General features: G+C 39.3%; 1 protein-coding gene across 1 annotated transcript in view; it reads right to left on the bottom strand.

The window, feature by feature from the left end:
- LOC126212783 (Golgi integral membrane protein 4-like) overlaps positions 1-19605 on the bottom strand; it is a 131358-nt gene that overhangs the window by 92718 nt on the left and 19035 nt on the right. Inside the window, exons 2-3 of the mRNA XM_049940187.1 lie at positions 16411-16518; positions 14066-14265 (exon numbers count right to left, since the gene is read on the bottom strand). Of these exons, the coding sequence (XP_049796144.1) occupies positions 14066-14258 (193 nt within the window). The 5' untranslated portion in view covers positions 14259-14265; positions 16411-16518. The remainder of the gene's footprint in view (positions 1-14065; positions 14266-16410; positions 16519-19605) is intronic.

The raw sequence follows: 19605 nt of genomic DNA, 5'->3' as shown, positions 1-19605 counted from the left end.
ACATTTTTTCACTTTCCTGAACCAAGTGATCTCGATTTTGTCAAAACGGTCATTTTTTCAGGAAGTCTCTATGGGTTCACCCACGTGACCATAAAACTAAATTCTCATTTTCCTGAGATTATCAGACAGTTTTACAGTTTTTCTGCTTGTATATAAATTTCTTCAGTACTTCTCAGACCAACTATTTTCCATAGTACCTTCCTTTCCTTTCCTCCATCTACACAATTTCTCCCTTTTTATTGAGGGCTTAACAGTCCAGTCTGATGCATAAAGACACTCCACTTTCAAGACAATGTTGTAGTATTGGATGTTTTTTCTCTTTTTTTCCTGAGTGTGTGGTTTTTTTACTGTAAATTTCCTTTGTTAATTGATAAACAATTTCCATTTTCTGCGATCTACTTTTCATTTTATTATCATTATTATGTCTTTCCTTTCTCATACGTTATGTCCGGTAAAAATTGAAAGTGACGCGGACCTTGATCAAGCGTGACTTCCTTTTAACTGTACGGTATATGTTACATTGCATTTAGGAACTTTCGGGTAATTGCACATGTATCAATAATTACAGATTTCTGTAGTTGTATATATATGTTTGGTTGTAGCTGTATTGCGTTGATGTACTGGTAGATATTGTGTGGTATGACTTCTGTAGTTGATAGTATGATTGGTACAATGTCAACTTTATCCTGATGCCACATGTCCTTGACTTCCTCAGCCAGTTGGATGTATTTTTCAATTTTTTCTCCTGTTTTCTTCTGAATATTTGTTGTATTGGGTATGGATATTTCAATTAGTTGTGTTAATTTCTTCTTTTTATTGGCGAGTATGATGTCAGGTTTGTTATGTGGTGTTGTTTTATATGTTATAATGGTTCTGTTCCAGTATAATTTGTATTCATCATTCTCCAGTACATTTTGTGGTGCATACTTGTATGTGGGAACGTGTTGGTTTATTAGTTTATGTGGCATGGCAAGTTGTTGATGAATTATTTTTGCTACATTGTCATGTCTTCTGCTGTATTCTGTATTTGCTAGTATTGTACATCCGCTTGTGATGTGATCTACTGTTTCTATTTGTTGTTTGCAAAGTCTGCATTTATCTGTTGTGGTATTGGGATCTTTAATAATATGCTTGCTGTAATACCTGGTGTTTATTGCTTGATCCTGTATTGCAATCATGAATCCTTCCGTCTCACTGTATATATTGCCTTTTCTTAGCCACATGTCGGATGCGTCTTGATCGATGTGTGGCTGTGTTAGATGATACGGGTGTTTGCCATGTAGTGTTTTCTTTTTCCAATTTACTTTCTTCGTATCTGTTGATGTTATGTGATCTAAAGGGTTGTAGAAGTGGTTATGAAATTGCAGTGGTGTAGCAGATGTATTTATATGAGTGATTGCTTTGTGTATTTTGCTGATTTCTGCTCGTTCTATAAAGAATTTTCTTAAATTGTCTACCTGTCCATAATGTAGGTTTTTTATGTCGATAAATCCCCTTCCTCCTTCCTTTCTGCTTAATGTGAATCTTTCTGTTGCTGAATGTATGTGATGTATTCTATATTTGTGGCATTGTGATCGTGTAAGTGTATTGAGTGCTTCTAGGTCTGTGTTACTCCATTTCATTACTCCAAATGAGTAGGTCAATATTGGTATAGCATAAGTATTTATAGCTTTTGTCTTGTTTCTTGCTGTCATTTCTGTTTTCAGTACTTTTGTTAGTCTTTGTCTATATTTTTCTTTTAGTTCTTCTTTAATATTTGTATTATCTATTCCTATTTTTTGTCTGTATCCTAGATATTTATAGGCATCTGTTTTTTCCATCGCTTCTATGCAGTCGCTGTGGTTATCCAATATGTAATCATCTTGTTTAGTGTGTTTTCCCTTGACTGTGCTATTTTTCTTACATTTGTCTGTTCCAAAAGCCATATTTATATCATTGCTAAATATTTCTGTTATCTTTAGTAATTGGTTGAGTTGTTGATTTGTTGCTGCCAGTAGTTTTAGATCATCCATGTATAGCAAATGTGTGATTTTGTGTGGGTATGTTCCAGTAATATTGTATCCATAATTTGTATTATTTAGCATGTTGGATAGTGGGTTCAGAGCAAGGCAGAACCAGAAAGGACTTAATGAGTCTCCTTGGTATATTCCACACTTAATCTGTATTGGCTGTGATGTGATATTATTTGAATTTGTTTGGATATTAAGTGTAGTTTTCCAATTTTTCATTACTATGTTTAGGAACTGTATCAATTTAGGATCTACTTTGTATATTTCCAATATTTGTAGTAACCATGAGTGGGGTACACTATCAAAAGCTTTTTGGTAATCAACGTATGCGTAGTGTAGCGACCTTTGTTTAGTTTTAGCTTGATATGTCACCTCTGCATCTATTATCAGTTGCTCTTTACATCCTCGTGCTCCTTTGCAACAGCCTTTTTGTTCTTCATTTTTAATTTTGTTCTGTGTTGTATGTGTCATTAATTTCTGTTTAATGATTGAAGTTAATATTTTGTATATTGTTGGTAGGCATGTTATGGGGCGATATTTAGCTGGGTTCGCTGTGTCTGCTTGATCTTTAGGTTTCAGATAAGTTATTCCATGTGTAAGTGTATCAGGGAATGTGTATGGGTCTGCAATGTAACTGTTAAATAATTTAGTTAGATGTGAATGTGTTGAGGTGAACTTCTTTAACCAGAAATTTGCTATTTTATCATTTCCAGCGGCTTTCCAATTGTGAGTAGAATTAATTGCTTGGGTGACTTCATGTTGCAAAATTGTCACTTCAGGCATTTGTGGTATCATCTTGTATGTGTCTGTTTCTGCTTGTATCCACCGTGCATGCCTGTTATGTTGTACCGGGTTAGACCATATGTTGCTCCAGAAGTGTTCCATGTCTGTTATGTTTGGTGGATTGTTTATTTTAATGTGTGTGTTATCTATTGTCTGGTAAAATTTCTTTTGGTTTGTGTTGAATGTTTGGTTTTGTTTCCTTCTATTTATTATTATTATTATTATTTTCGATTATTCCCATTTAAGAGAGCGTTTGAACTTGAATTCCTTTATGATGATTGTTTATGTTTTTTCTGAGCCCAACTTTTCTTCATGTGTTCACTGTGTTGTTTCTTTCGCTCCGCTGTCCTTTTGCATCCTGTTCTCTTCTGTGTTGTGGTGTCAAATTTATCTTTTTTGATGATGTTCCTGAATTCAGTTCTATTTTCTGCATAATTTACTGTTATGTGTGCTTGTCTGAGGTCCTCTTCAACTTCTTTTATCCATTATTATTATTATTATTATTATTATTATTATTACAGGGTTGTAGCCTCTCCCCGATGTTATTCAATCTGTATATTGAGCAAGCAGTAAAGGAAACAAAAGAAAAATTCGGAGTAGGTATTAAAATTCATGGAGAAGAAGTAAAAACTTTGAGTTTCGCCGATGACATTGTAATTCTGTCAGAGACAGCAAAGGACTTGGAAGAGCAGTTGAACGGAATGGACAGTGTCTTGAAAGGAGGATATAAGATGAACATCAACAAAAGCAAAACGAGGATAATGGAATCTAGTCAAATTAAATCGGGTGATGCTGAGGGGATTAGATTAGGAAATGAGACACTTAAAGTAGTAAAGGAGTTTTGCTAATTGGGGAGCAAAATAACTGATGATGGTCGAAGTAGAGAGGATGTAGACCGGCAATGGCACGGAAAGCGTTTCTGAAGAAGAGAAATTTGTTAACATCGAGTATAGATTTAAGTGTCAGGAAGTCGTTTCTGAAAGTATTTGTATGGGGTGTAGCCATGTATGGAAGTGAAACATGGACGATAACTAGTTTGGACAAGAAGAGAATAGAAGCTTTCGAAATGTGGTGCTACAGAAGAATGCTGAAGATAAGGTGGGTAGATCATGTAACTAATGAGGAGGTATTGAATAGGATTGGGGAGAAGAGAAGTTTGTGGCACAACTTGACTAGAAGAAGGGATCGGTTGGTAGGACATGTTTTGAGGCATCAAGGGATCACAAATTTAGCATTGGAGGGCAGCGTGGAGGGTAAAAATCGTAGAGGGAGACCAAGAGATCAATACACTAAGCAGATTCAGAAGGATGTAGGTTGCAGTAGGTACTGGGAGATGAAGAAGCTTGCACAGGATAGAGTAGCATGGAGAGCTGCATCAAACCAGTCTCAGGACTGAAGACCGCAACAGCAACAACAACAACAACAACAACATTATTATTATTATTATTATTATTATTATTATTATTATTTTACAATTGTATTGACTAACTAGGATCACGTTAACAACTTCAGTTCCTCTTCTTCCTTCTTTGTGTTTCCTATTTTTCCAGTATTCCCTCATTTTCTCCCCATGAAGTCTCTTCCTTTCTTCTGTCCATGTTGTTCCTGATTTTTTATTGCTTCTGCTTTGAAAGCCTTCCAAATTTAGTATTTTGTTTTTAAAGCGGTTTCTTTCTGCTATTTCTGATTCTTTGATGTTGTTTCTTTCAAGATCATTTCCTAGTTCTGTAATCCATGCTATTGTCGATTTCTTCTTCCAGAAATATAGGAGTATTTGCTTTGTTGGTCTATTTCCATCCATTCGGTAGAGACGTCCAAAAAAGGTTAATCTTCGTTTGGCCATTACTTCAGATATTTTTTCTATATTTTTGTAGATTTCCTCATTACTTCTTATTTTCCAACCATCTGCAGTTTTCATTGCACCCATTATTTTTCTACTAATCCTTCTTTCCAGTACCTCTAGTTTGTCCATCTTATAGTTCATCGTTAGGCATTCAGATCCATATAAACATTCTGGTCGTACCACTGTGGTGTAGTGTTTTAGTTTTGTTTTTCTAGATATACATTTCTTGTTGTAAATATTTTTGGTCAAACGATATGCTCTTTCCATTTTGTTAATTCTTACATCTACCCGCATCCGGAGACGGTTGCGGGCCCCGGGTGACGGCTACCAGTCGGTACTGTCGGGCCTCTGTGGTCCTTACAGGAGGAGTGAGTCTTATACTGACGATTCGCCCGTGTTCTGCCATCTAGTAGTCAATTCCACATTACACTGGGGTGTCCGGGAACTTTTGATCAGTTTGCGTATCATTCTGAAACACAATACTGAGTGGAATTAAGTATATAATGTCATCGATTCTGTTCCCTACGAGATTTGTGGCGACATTAATTGCACGAGAGAATTGTTTATGGAGCTCTACAAAGTGTTTTCTCCTAGTTTTAATTCTCGTCAGAGTATGCATCACAAAAATGGAAGATTACACTTGAAATTTATCACTACTGTTGTAGCATTTGACGTACAAAACCAATTGTGCACAAGCCATTAATTCACTGGTGGACATGCAGATCTTTGTGTGAACAGCAAACCTGATGGACACAACGAGGTCATTTGCGTAAACACTGGGCCTGGCTGTACAGCAACGAATTACTCTCCTCTTCATCTGTGCTAGGAGGAATCGCAGTCTTCAGTATAAACTCCCTCTGTGCTGCTCGTGGAAGGATTAGTTATATAGTGTACAATTATGTAGTTACTAGGAATCAGAAGGGCTTAGCTTCCAATAGCAAAATTTCAAGCACTGCCAACACCCATCTAGACGTACAAAATAAACTACGCCTAGCTTTCAGAACTGCTACTTCCTTCCTCATATTGATAAGATAAATGGATGGATAATATTATGAAAAGGATAGTTGCTACTCAGCACATAGAGGAGATGCCGAGTCACAGATAGGTACAACAAAAAGACTGTCAGGAAGTGAGCTTTCGGCCAACAAGGTCTTCATCAAAAATAGACGACACAGACACAAACATAACTCTCACGAACACGACTACAGCCTCTGGTTGCTGAGGCCAGACTGCAAGTAGCAATGTTTGATGGGAGAAGCAAACAGGTGGTGGGGGTAAGGAGGAGGCTGGGGCAGGGACGAGGAGGATAGCAGGGTAGGGGCGCTGGACAGTAAAGTGTTTCTCACGGGAGCATAAGGGGACAAGGTTGAGAGAGGGTATGGCAGCTAGATGCAGTTGGGAGCTTAGATGAAGGGTGGGGGGTGGGGCAGTGGAAAAGGAGAGAAGTAATAAGGCTGTGGATGCATTGGTGAAATAGAGGGCTGTGTAGTGCTGGAATGAGAACAGCAAAGGGGCTATATGGGTAAGGACAATGGCTAACGAAGGTCGAGATCGAGAGTTTACAGGAACGCAGGATACACTGCAAGAAGTGTCCCCATATGCACAATTCAGAAAAGCTGGTGGGCCATTCCGTGTCAAATCGACACACTTTTAACATGAATTTTAAGTCACCAGCTCAGATTTTCATGAAACTTGGCACAAAGCAAGGCAATATATAGATTAAGAGAAATACCCTATTTTATTCAAATCCATTGACCCATTTTGAAAATATGGCAATGTGAAGTAGTCAAACATCACCAAAAATACACTATACCGCCATAATTTCAAACTGCTTTGGCAACTCTCCTAATTAAGATAAAATGTTGGGAGAGGTGTCATTTTGCAGAATTTTCCATGAACACAATATGGGATCAAGGTGAATTTTCAGAATAAAAATTGTCCACGAAGCGAAATGGTCCCGAGTTCGAGTCTTGGTCCAGCACACAGTTTTAATCTGCCAGGAAGTTCCAACATTAATTTTTTTTAATTTACTTGAAAATTTCAATTTTTAATTTCTCAAAAAGCGCACCTTCAAAAATTTTACAGAATTATATATACTGCCTCACATTATTGTTCACTAATACCCTATGTATGAAAGTGGGACTGTAATGGGTTCACACATTTATAAAATTTCAAAAATTCACATTTCACTAAAAATGAAATTTTTGTAAAGTTCGTAGATTTAAGTGGACATATACATAATTTACCAGCTAATGAATTTACACTTTTGCATAAATTTATTTGTAATGTGTTTAAAATGTCACTAGTGACTGTGATGAGTGATTATTTTATCAGAAGTACTAAAACTAAGTTTTTAATACAATTGTAATCTGTAACTGTAATTATTAAGATCTGATTACTATATGTGAAAAGAACAAACTGGGACAGAAATTCCAATTGTTGATTCCAACAATCCCCCGTAGCTAACTGCTATTATTGCAGCTGCCCAGGCCCTGCTATGCCAGTTCAGAGTCAAGCCACCGGTAACAGCGAGTCTGGCACTGCTATCATTTAGTTGCTAAGTCTTCATGCTGGTTTAGTGGCTTTTTGGATGTGGGTGGTGTTGGCAATTAATGTGGTGACATAAGCATCGTTAATATTTTGTAAGGTGTCGGTTAGTGAACAAAATTATTATCTGAGTCATTGCTCATTATTTCAGTACATTTTCTTAGTGTTCTGAACAGAAACATTTATAAATTTTAATTGGAGGCTGTATTATACAATGGATCAGGAAGAAATATATTGGAAACAACAATGTTGCAGTCATTTAAAAGAAAAACAGAATCATTTTGTGAAAAACATGAAGAGACTAAGAAATTTGCCTGTGTAACGTTTCCTGATATCCCAAATGTATCAAAAATGTCTGATAATTCTAGGTAGAAGATTGGTTCATTGAAAAATATTCAAGAAAATTATGATTGTAAAAAATCTTTGGACGATGATGAGACAGACTACGTTTCTCCACCTTCAGCTGTTCTGGCGACACTCAATACACCTCTTCAGCAATTAGTGGAGTCCCCTGCACATAGTACAAAACCCCAGCAAAGCAGTATTCCACCAAATAATTAAAAACCATTGAGTTAGCATTTAAAAAACAATTATTTGCTAATACAGAGGATTTCTCGGAAAACGAATGTGAGTCATTGGCACAGTCTTTAACAGATAACCTGGAAGCTAGTTTTTGTTCAAGTAGTAGGAGAAAGAAAGTAATGCTATTAACTTGTTTGCCTGAATCTTGGACTGATAGGAATGTGTGAATTGAATGCTGCCGACTATATGGTATGCCAGACAAAAAGGCTTTGAAGGAAAGAGGCATATTAGAATGTCCTGATAAAAAACTGGAAAAGAATTTGGCACGAGAAGTTGTACAAACAGTGCATAATTATTTTTATAAAAATGATGAAATGAGCAGAGTAATGCCAAGGAAGAAAGACTGTAACTGTGAAGGGGGGAAGATGAAGACAGAACAGTAATATCTAAAAGATTTATTTTGTGCAGTTTAAAAGAAGCATATAAAAATTTCAAAGCTAAATTTCCAGCAATGACGATTGAGTTTTCTAAATTTGCAGAACTGAACCCAAAACACTGTATTTCAGAAGGTTATGGTAGACTACATTCAGTATGTGTTCACACTATCCATCAAAATGCCAAACTAATGACAGAAAACACTAAGCTAGGTATCTTAACCAACGGGGAATTGGCCTCTTATGAACACTGTTTTGCGAAAGTGCTGTGCAACCCAGCATAATATCACTGCATTATGGAAAACTGTAGTTCTTGCCCAGGAAGTGACCCAATAAAAAGGGCACACCAAATTGCATTTGAGAATAATGTGGTTGAAAATATCGCTTTTCGACTGTGGGTTTCAGTAGAAAGATGCAAATTACAAATAATGAATAAGACCTCATCAGAGTTCATCGAATTATTTACTGAAAAACTGACTACACTAATACTCTATGTTTTTCTAGCAAAACAGCGAAGCTCTTTTCTAAATGAAATCAGGAAAAACTCTAATGAGGGTGAATGTGTTCTTATATGTGACTTCTCCGAGAATTATACTTTCTTGCCATAGACAACAGATGAGGCCCAGGGTTATCATTGGTCATGAGATCGTGCCACAGTGGAACATTTTGTAGTGTCTTACAAAGGAGAGAGCAAAACATAGCACTCGAGTTATGTCATAATTTCTAACTGTCTACTGCATAATACCACAGCAGTGTACCGTTCACAAAAAAAGCTAACTCAGTTTTTAAAGAGGAAATTTCACACTGATATACAGAAGATATACAACTTTTCAGATGGCAGTGCAGCCCAGTATAAGACTAAGAAGAATTTTGTAAACTTATGCTTCCACGAAAAATATTTTTCTGATGGAAAAGGGCCTTGTGATGGTGTAAGTGACTCTGTTAAGAGACTAGAAACAAAAACAAGTCTGCAGAGGCAAACTCTTACTCTGCAACAGCTTTTTGATTGAGCAGTTAAAAACTTTACATCTGTACATTTTGAATTTTCAACACAAGTACACTGAAACAGAGGTTTCTGGAAGAGTGCTTTAGTCAATCTGTTTCCATAAAAGGAGCACAGAAGTTACAGGCTTTTATAGTGATTGCATCAAGTACATCAAAATATTGGTAACAATATATTGAAAGGATAGTTGCTATTCACCATATAGGGGAGACGCTCCACAGAAAGGCACAACAAAAAGACAGTCGTAAAGTTAGCCAAGAAGGCCTTTGTCAAAAATAAACAACATACACACACGCACACACCCGTGCAAACACAACTCAAACACACAGCTGGAGCCAGACTCAAAATATTGGTAAAAACTTTTTCAGGCCCAACAGAATCTACTGTTGAACAGTTACGAATTTTCCCAAAAGACAGGCTTTGAAAGATATTCGTGCATATGTTACTGTTGTCTATGGCAAGAAATGGTAGTTAGCTTATATTTTAACAAAAGACAAAGATCTTGATGAAGTTAAAGTTACTTTCCTTCTTCCAGCTGATCCATCAGTGTCTTAAACATATCCTATAAAATCAGATATTCTGCGGTTATCTATAAATGATATTCTTTGTACGGCAAACCCATTAACACCAACAGAAAGAATATATCAGATTCTGGGGGATGGAACTGTAAAAACAAAAGGAGCATTTAACAAAAAGATCAATCTTAAAACACAGACTGTTTAAATCAGGTTTTGCTACTGACATTTGGAATGAGTGTGTTAACCTTAAATATGAATACATATTAAAAATAATATTACGTATATTTCTGCTTAAATATATAAATTTTACAAAAATGTCATTTTCTTAATGAAATGTGAATTTTGGAAATTTTATAAATGTGTTCTAGTTCCATTTTCATACATAGGGAATACATGAACAATAATGTGAAGCATCATAAATAATTTTTTGAAATTTTCAAGATGCGCTTTTTGAGAAATTAAAAATTTATATTTTCTCAAACTCATAATGTGTTGTACAACACACGAAAGCTCATGGAAAATGCTGCAAAATAACACCTCTCCCACCATTTAAGCTTAATTATAAGAGTTGCAACTTGAACTTATAGTAGCGTAGTGTTTTTTGGTGATTTTTGACAATTTAACATTGCCAAATTTTCAAAATGGGTCAATGGATTTTAATAAAATTAGGCATTTTTTCTTTAGCCATAAGTTGTATTCTATTGAACTGGGGACCTAGAAACAACGGAGAGGCTTCGTCCCCGCCGTAGCCCTCAGTGGTTCACAACCCCGCAACAGGCCACAGCAGTCCACCCACCCCACCGCCGCCGCACACCGAACACAGGGTTATTGTGCGGTTCGGCCCCCCAATGGCCAATCATCGTGTACGTGTACGTGTAGAAAGTGTCTGCACAGCAACCGCCGACATAGTGTAACTGAGGCACAATAAGGGAAGCCAGCCTGCATTTGCCGAGGCAGATGGAAGACCACCTTAAAAACCATCCACAGACTGACCTCGACACTAATTTGATGGGCGGATTCGTGCTGGGGACCCGCACACCTTCCCACCCGGATAGCAGTGAATTAGACTGCACGGCTAACAGGGCGGGCTACCCATACGTTTGTTGACTTTGTGCCAAGTTTCATCAAAATCTGGGATGGGGAGTAAAATTACTGCATTTATTTGGGATGGAATTACCCTGGTGTTCGTGGGAACTATCCAGATGGCACAGGCTGCTGGCCTCAACCTTCATTCATCATTGTTCTTGCCCATCTAGCCCCTTTCCAGCATTACATAGCCCTCTATCTCTATTCCAGCAACTCACCAGCAGTCACAGCCTGGCCTCAGCAGCCAGGGACTGTGGTCGTGCACGTGCGAGCCGGGTTTCTTCGCACGCATGCGAGCGCACTGTATATTTTCGACACAAGCCTCGTTGGCCGAGGCTGTTCCTGACAGTCTTTTTGTTGTGCCTTTCTGTGACTAAGCATTTCCTCTATGTGGTGAGTGGCAACTACCCTTTTCATAATTTTGTTACATTCCTCCCTGGATTTTCCTGTGGCAGATAGATAATTAGATAGAAATATCCATTGTCTCTAGATCCACAGTGGGGAGATTCTCAACGTTGTAGAAAATATAGAATTTACAAATGAATAGATATACTAATCTTTCTTTCACACAAACTAAGTGAATTGGTACTGAAGGAAATGTAATAAGTAATTAATCTGAAAGATGTTGCCCTTTAAATGTTTATATAAACTACCATAAATGAGTAAAGATGTATACACAAAAGTTCACAAGAATTTTACAAAACTTACAGACACTACATTACTGCAATGAAGATGTACAAAAGCTAAATTTTATACAAAAATCAAATTATTTTAACATTTTAATGATAACTGCATCAATTGGCCCTACTTAGAAATTCATCCATGGAGTAGCAGTTGTCTACCAGCAAATGAGAGACTTCTCTTCAAGCTAAAGTTTTTGTGGCTGCTGGTAAATTACTCAAAATGTATGTTCCACAACCTTTCTGCACCAAAGTAAGAGACTTTAAATCTTTACAAAGATTATTATTGTAATGGAAAGCTCTGATGGAATGTAAATAATTTATGGCGTAGAGGCGACAATTCACCAAATAGTAGAGCAGCGGATGTGCCGAGCTATCAAAAAGTTGCTAGCTTTTGGATAAAACCTTTTCCTAGTATTAGAGTACATAATGTAGTGACACAGGTGTGAGCGAAGGATCTCACTGTTGTATTGCAGGACCGACAGGGAGAAAATAGCAGACTTTCACAATCAGTCTGTCTCCAATAAAGCTGTGTTCTGTGAAACTGTTGGATGGTCCAAGACTAAAATTAAGTAGTGCAAAGTATACAATTACAATTTTTGCTCCAGAAGAGAAAGGGTGATGTCCGGAAAAAGTTGAATGCAGTAGTCCACACTTCATACACAAAGCATACAAAGTTCGTCCGATGCAAACAAAACCAACTGATTAATAAATTTACACTACTCGAAAGGACCTCCAATGAAAAAATGAGTGACAACAGGATAAACAGTGTGGAAACATTTGTAAGGACACGAGGAAGCGAGATAACAAATAAACCACTGAAAGAAACCCATTTTAATCCCCAACATTATGAAAATGATAGTTGCTACTCACAAGTGTTTGACTGCATTTTAATTTCCACATGAGGGGTAACAGCTGTTAACTGCTTACCACGTTTACATTTCAGGTTAGAAACGTTCCTCAGTGTGACTGCTGTCTGCTTCCAGACAGCCTGTCACCGCACTAGAGACACCATTTCACGATACTGTCCGTAGCACTTCTCGAACTGTGGACTGGAGTGTTCAGCTGTCACGACACAGCTCGTCCACTGTTTGGAGATCGCGCACTGTGTCCGGCACTTTCAGCCGTGGCAGAAGTATCTCCTTCCACAATTTGTGATGCAACTGGCTATCGGCCTTTCCCGGGAGCAATTCCCAAATCGCCAGTTAATTCAAACTCCCGAACTGTGTTCTTCGGCACCGGTACGGAAAGAGGACCTCTCCGCGTTCCTTTAATGCGTCGATATTCACCGAGAGCAGCAGTGCCACTGCTGTCGTTTCGGTAAAGCAGCTCTGTGAGTAAAGCCCCGATCGCCCGGTCCAGACCCACCCCGACTGTCGGCAACTGCGATGACAGTGGCGCCTCGCCAGTACCGGCATCTGACTGCAAGCCACTAACACTACTAATAACCCAGCACAGTCTGAGCAGCGTTCCACTAAAGTTGGGTGCCGTACGGTATTATTCTATCTGTACTGGCTCGAAAGTTTAATTATAGCCACCACTGTGCAAATGTACGTACACAGAAAAACAGAACAATATCTGTCTCTTAACAGATCAGTCAAGGCACTGGTAAATAATTATCCTCACTAAACTTCCTGGCAGATTGAAACAGTATGCAGGGCCAGGACACAAACCTGGGACGTTCGGCTTTTGTAGGCGAGTGCTCTACCGACTGAGCTATCCGAGCACAACTCTCGACCCTCTCTCACAGCTGCACTTTCACTGGTACTTCACCTCCCGCCTCATCTCTATCCTGGAATAATTATCATGGCAAACACTTGTGTAAGCAGTGGCAATTCCCCACGTCCTGAGTTATAATTGCTAACTAATGATCTCACTCTCCTTCCTACACTGGTCTTATCATCTTTTACCCAACAACAGACTCATATAACAATTTTTTGGTTACATGGATAGCTTGGTAGACTGGTAAATTGGGTCTTCGAGCACACAGAGACAGCAAGCTCGGACATGATGTCATAGAACCTGCTGGTGAGTTTCAAGAGAGAGAGAGCACTACAGCTCCAAAGAGCACTAATCCGAGAACTAACAAAGATTTTAGTCTTGTTTATGACATGTGATTAGATGACTCAATGTTCTTACTACTTGGCCAGTTGTTACCTTGACTCCATAAATCATAAAGATTATTTTTATTTCTAGTAGAGATTCCATGAAGTGAGATGTAGGTTTAGAAAAAGAGAGATTTTTTATAGCACATTTCATTAAGGAGCAAATATACGGAGTGTCGAAAAAATCTTTCCGCAGTGCCATATAATTGTTACCCACGCGTGCCGTACGATTGTTCGCCTGGCTAGGTTACTTCCCTTTCAAGTGAACTCTCCTAACATTAGAGTATGTGAAAATTTGTAAGTAAAAATGAATATTTAATAAATTAATAACTTTTATTTCTCCTAGTCTCATTTTGGTATATTCACTGCGGTATACGGCACACGCTGCTAACAATCGTACGGCACCGTGGAGAGACATTTTGAACACCCCGCAGTAGAAAACAGAATTTAATTCTCAATGTTTAGAGTGAAGAGTAAGTGCCAGTCGACTTTTCCGCCTCCTCTCTGGCGAAGTGTCGTTGCAGCCGGCACGTACCTTCCATCTGTGCGGCGAGCACCTCCTGGTGCTGCATGCACTTGCTGGCGGCCTCGCGCAGCTCTCCGAGGTGCACGTGCGCGCCGTGCCACATGTAGGTGAGCGCGCCCACCACCAGCGCGCCGCACAGCCACGCCGCCGTCCGCCCGCCCCCGCGCCACGGGCCCCTCGGCAGGCGGCCCACGCTCGTCATGTCGGCGCTGAGGGGAGGCACGGCACGTCAAACTGGCGGAGCGTTTCGTTACTTAAAATGTTGCCGACACAGTTGTAGCCTTCGAAAAATGTCAGTTGTCACAAATGAAAATGAAATAGTAGAATTTACTAATGACTGTTCTCGATAAACGTACTACGGTAACTTGTCCACACTGCCGAGAACTTAAAAAGTGATTAGAGGTCATCTAAACATTTCAAAACATTGACACTTATATCCCTGATAAAATATAGACAAACTCACAAATAGCGCTGAGAGGGATTGAGTAGCACATTTTCATCATATGCTTCATTTTCCTTAATGTTAAGAACTGTATTTTTCTCCTTCAAAAAGCTGAATGTTTCACTGTTAAAAAGGAGTGTTTTTTTATTATTAATAAAAACTGTTTCATCTATTTATACAGTGTATACTATTCTTTGTTCGGGTATCGTAAAACCTAACTCTTTTTGCACTTCCATATATTTGGTGTCTCTAATGGAAGAATATGTGTGTGTGTGTGTGTGTGTGTGTGTGTGTGTGTGTGTGTGTGTGTGTGTGTGTGTGTGTGTGTGTGTGTGTGTGTGCGCGCGCGCGCGGTGGGGGAGGGGGGGGAGGCGGAATCCCCGGGGGGGGGGGGGGGGGGGGGACCAGTACTCTTCATGAAGCTTTCCCAAGTGTCACAAAAACAAAACAGACAGTAAGCTGCAGATTAAGAAGACAAAAGCACAAAATCCAATACTGTAACAAGCAGGGTGCTGTGGGAACAGACCGACTTTTGTCTTCGCCAAGCGATGTCACTCGTCGTCCAAACAGCATCGCCTTTCTCCACCCGAGAAGCCTCGATAACAGTATTTGTTGGACATGTGTAACATCCCCATCTATAGTTTAGACAATGCTGTTTTACTATAATAAGTTTAATTTTAGTCTTAGTTTAAAGAAAACATCACTTAAGTATTGCAATTACTAGTTATGTACGACTTCTGTATTCACAAAATGATTAGTTGAATATAGCATGACAGGCTACTTTGATTTATCTCGACTGTGTAGTGGTTGAGAAATAATCTAAGCTCCACATGAGTCGGGCACTGTGACTATCAAACATGAAAGAATGAGGGTTTGAGGGACTGGGAAGGTTCTCACTTGCAGTGTAATGGCGTACAGTCGGATTAAGTCGGGTAGAATTAACGCTGTGACACTTAAAAGGAGTAGATGAGTTTTCCTTTTTTAGACAGCAAGGTAACATTCAGTGGCATAAGCAAAGGAAATATAAAATGTAGACTATCGACAGCACGAAAAGCTTTCCTGAAAAAGAGAAAGATGTTTGTGTAGAATATACATTTACATGTTACTCTCTGAAACTGTTTGTCTGGAGTGTGTCCTTATATGAAATGAAATACGGACAATAAACAACAGACACAAGAACACAACTGAAGCTTTTCAACTGTAGTGCTGCAGAAGAATACTGCAAATTAGGTGGGTTGACCTGATAACTGATAAAAAGGTAGTGAACTGAATCTGTGAGAAAGAGCTTTATTGTGCAATTAAAATAAAAGAAGATATCAATTTTTGAAAATATAAATGGATGGATAAATAATCTACTCACCAAGTGGTGACAGGGGAAAACACACACAAAAAAGTTAAATGTAACTGTAGAGCTTTCGGAATCAATATTTAAATATGTCTGCTTGTGTCTGTATATGTGTGGATGGATATGTGTGTGTGTGTGTGTGTGTGTGTGTGTGTGTGTGTGTGTGTGTGTGTGTGTGTGCGCGAGTGTATACCCGTCCTTTTTTCCCCCTAAGGTAAGTCTTTCCGCTCCCGGGATGTGAATGACTCCTTACCCTCTCCCTTAAAACCCACATCCTTTCGTCTTTCCCTCACCTTCCCTCTTTCCTGACGAAGCAACCGTTGGTTGCGAAAGCTAGAATTTTGTGTGTATATCTGTGTTTGTTTGTGTGTATCGACGTGCCAGCGCTTTCGTTTGGTAAGTCACATCATCTGTGTTTTTAACTTGTAAATACTTTGACATGTCCTATATCCTTGTAAAAAGAGGTCTACAGATGAATAAAACTACTACTACTACTACTACTACTACTACTACTACAACTACAAGTAATCAGCTTTCCAGCACTACATTATGACAAGAGCATCATACCTTTACTTCAGTAGGGAAGCGTCATCAGGTTAGCAGCTGTCAGATGCCTGGTTTGGCGTCAGGTCGGTACATTGGGTTTCTGAGGAGTCGTTTTGGCAGACTGCCGACCTGTAACATACGAGGCACTGTAGAGTGTCTACAGGGAACATAACTCGACAGGTCAGATATACTGTTTAGTCTGTAACCCCACAGTGCAGCACGGAAAACAAAAATAAAACATATTTACAAAACAATGGACGAGTGCACGTCCTCTACACCGATGACGGTGTGTGACGATTCCGGAGGATATGGTACAACTCAAAATTTTAAACTGACTTTCGTTTATAAGTTAATGCAACAGTTGGTCATAAAGTTTTAATTATCACTTCAAGAAATTGAAGTTACATAATGAATGTTTTGTTTGCTGGCAGGTTCACGTACGCCTTCACGGTACTCAGTGCCGTGGCGCAGTAGGCAGGTGAAGTACTGCGAGTGATTAAGTGTGCAGCTGGGAAACAGTTCTTTCTTTCACTCTCTTCATTACCGCGACTGCCTGTGTTCTTTATAATCGGCAGCCTGAAAAATATTGCCTTACTAGCAGGCTTCACAGCCAGTAGTGTTGCATTTCACTGTTGACGATTTATGGTCCACTATTTTCTTTAATTTTTTAAGCACAGCTTCACTGATAAGGATGCAAATGCTAGACAGCAAATCTCTACTGTAAACAAGAAACAGATGGGAAAAGCCTTCAAATCATGATGTTTTAGACAAAATGCACTCAGGAGTTGTATACACACTATATAGTTCGATTAAAATTACTCGACTATTGAGAACTGTCACTTGCTGTCACGGTGCCACCACACCGGTTACTGACTACGGCTCGGTTATAGGCGACATACAAACATTTCGCATCATTTCGAAAACAGGAAGCAACAACGGCAGCTGCCACCGCGAGCTATGCCAGAGTCTTAGATACTCTGTCAACAACCAATTATAAATGGTTGATGACTGAACTGCGGCAAATGACGCATTTTGTATCCATGAATTTCAACTGTCTTAGCCTAACCAAAATTTCACGATTTGCAATGTATCCAAGAAAACAGAGGTCATCTACATCTACATGATTACTCTGCAATTCACATTTAAGTGCTTGGCAGAGGGTTCATCGAACCACAATCATACTATCTCTCTACCATTCCACACCCGAACAGCGCGCATGAAAAACGTACACCTAAACCTTTCTGTTCGAGATCTGAATTCTCTTATTTTATTTTGATGATCATTCCTACCTATGTAGGTTGGGCTCAACAAAATATTTTTGCATTCGGAAGAGAAAGTTGGTGACTGAAATTTCGTAAATAGATCTCGCTGCGACGAAAAACGTCTTTGCTGTAATGACTTCCATCCCAACTTATCATATCTGCCACACTCTCTCCCCTATTACGTGATAATACAAAACGAGCTGCCCTTTTTTGCACCCTTTCGATGTCCTCCGTCAATCCCACCTGGTAAGGATCCCACACCGCACACCAATATTCTAACAGAGGACGAACGAGTGTAGTGTAACCTGTCTCTTTAGTGGACTTGTTGCATCTTCCAAGTGTCCTGCCAATGAAACGCAACCTTTGGCTCGCCTTCCCCACAATATTATCTATGTGGTCTTTCCAACTGAAGTTGTTCGTAATTTTAACACCCAGGTACTTACTTGAATTGACAGCCTCGAGAATTGTACTATTTATCGAGTAATCGAATTCCAACGGATTTCTTTTGGAACTCGTGTGGATCACCTCACACTTTTCGTTATTTAGCGTCAACTGCCACCTGCCACACCGTACAGCAATCTTTTCTAAATCGCTTTGCAACTGACACTGGTCTTTGGATGACCTTACAAGACGGTAAATTACAGCATCATTTGCGAACAACCTAAGAGAATTGCTCAGATTGTCACCCAGGTCATTTATATAGATCAGGAACAGAATTAAAATAACAATCACGGCAATAAAAGCTAATCTCTATGAGCAAACTCGACACAGAAACGTTTCAGTTTCTGCACTACAAGCAAATTGAAATTTCTTGCTACAATTTGTAACTGTAGCTAAAACTATCCTCATAATGGCTTCCCGAGCAGCCGTGCACAGCCTGTGCCTGGATTTCTGCAGTTGTGGATCGAGTCACAGTTTCTGCAGTTCCTTCGAGCTGCAGTTCCAGACGACACAGATGAACAGTTGCCACAGTAATAGCCAGTCGCTATTTCTGTGTGATCGTCAAATGGTTAAATGCCAACTGTCTAGTGAAGTTCAGACTGAAAGACTGAACTTATTAACTGTCACTAGACAGCTATCCGAGCCGACCAAGAGTCTCCAGGCACATTTTCTCCGGTGATTCGGCAGATATTTGCAGTTCCATTTTTGCTGTGTACTCTTCGTATGTTGATATGATAATTAAGTACGTAAAAGAGAATACAGAAAACAGCATACAGGCATATTTATCATTACAATACATCAACCCGATACGATCATCGTACGATATCAAGTAACAAAAGTGCGACAGATGACAGCCCACCTTGCTGCTACAAGACAACTCTGTAACAGGTTGCCTCATGATGGAATATTTTTATGGATAAACTTAAACAATTTTTAATTAAAATATGTACATATTTGCTCATAGGCCCTTGGAATCGACCAGGGGTTGTCTCCAGACCAGCGGGAGATCTGGACAAAAAGGAAGCACGACGGGTCGATGCGGAACAGCAGCATCGGTAATGTAACAATTCGCTGAACAAGATTTTCACAGCCTCTCCACTCCAACTCCATACATAAACCTACATGAGGTGTCCCCTGGATAAACAACCCTAGTGGGAAACTGGGTCTGTCAGCTGACTGTTGGAGAAATTAACCTCCCCTACAACTTATGGGTTAATGAAGAGAAAAGCTACCCTGTAAGTTGTGAGAGTGACACCTCAGTTTGCACCAGAGGCCAGCACCCTTTCTTAAAAAAAAAACTACTCTATTTCAAAGCTACAAGTAAACCTCAGGACATTGATTAAAATACCAGACAAGGACAATGGCAAAGAAACAGTACACAAATCAGAACATGGAACGTGAGGCATCTGTCCAAGGTAGGAGCTGCAACTAGTGTGAACAAATAAATACAGACTAGATGTAACTACTCCACAAGAAATACAGTGGAATACTCCCGCAGCCTCGAAGCTGAGAA

This window comes from Schistocerca nitens, chromosome 11 (assembly GCF_023898315.1).
Source record: "Schistocerca nitens isolate TAMUIC-IGC-003100 chromosome 11, iqSchNite1.1, whole genome shotgun sequence".
NCBI lineage: Eukaryota > Metazoa > Arthropoda > Insecta > Orthoptera > Acrididae > Schistocerca > Schistocerca nitens.
The sequence above is the reverse complement of the archived record's forward strand: the minus strand, read 5'-3'. Positions and strand labels throughout refer to the sequence as shown.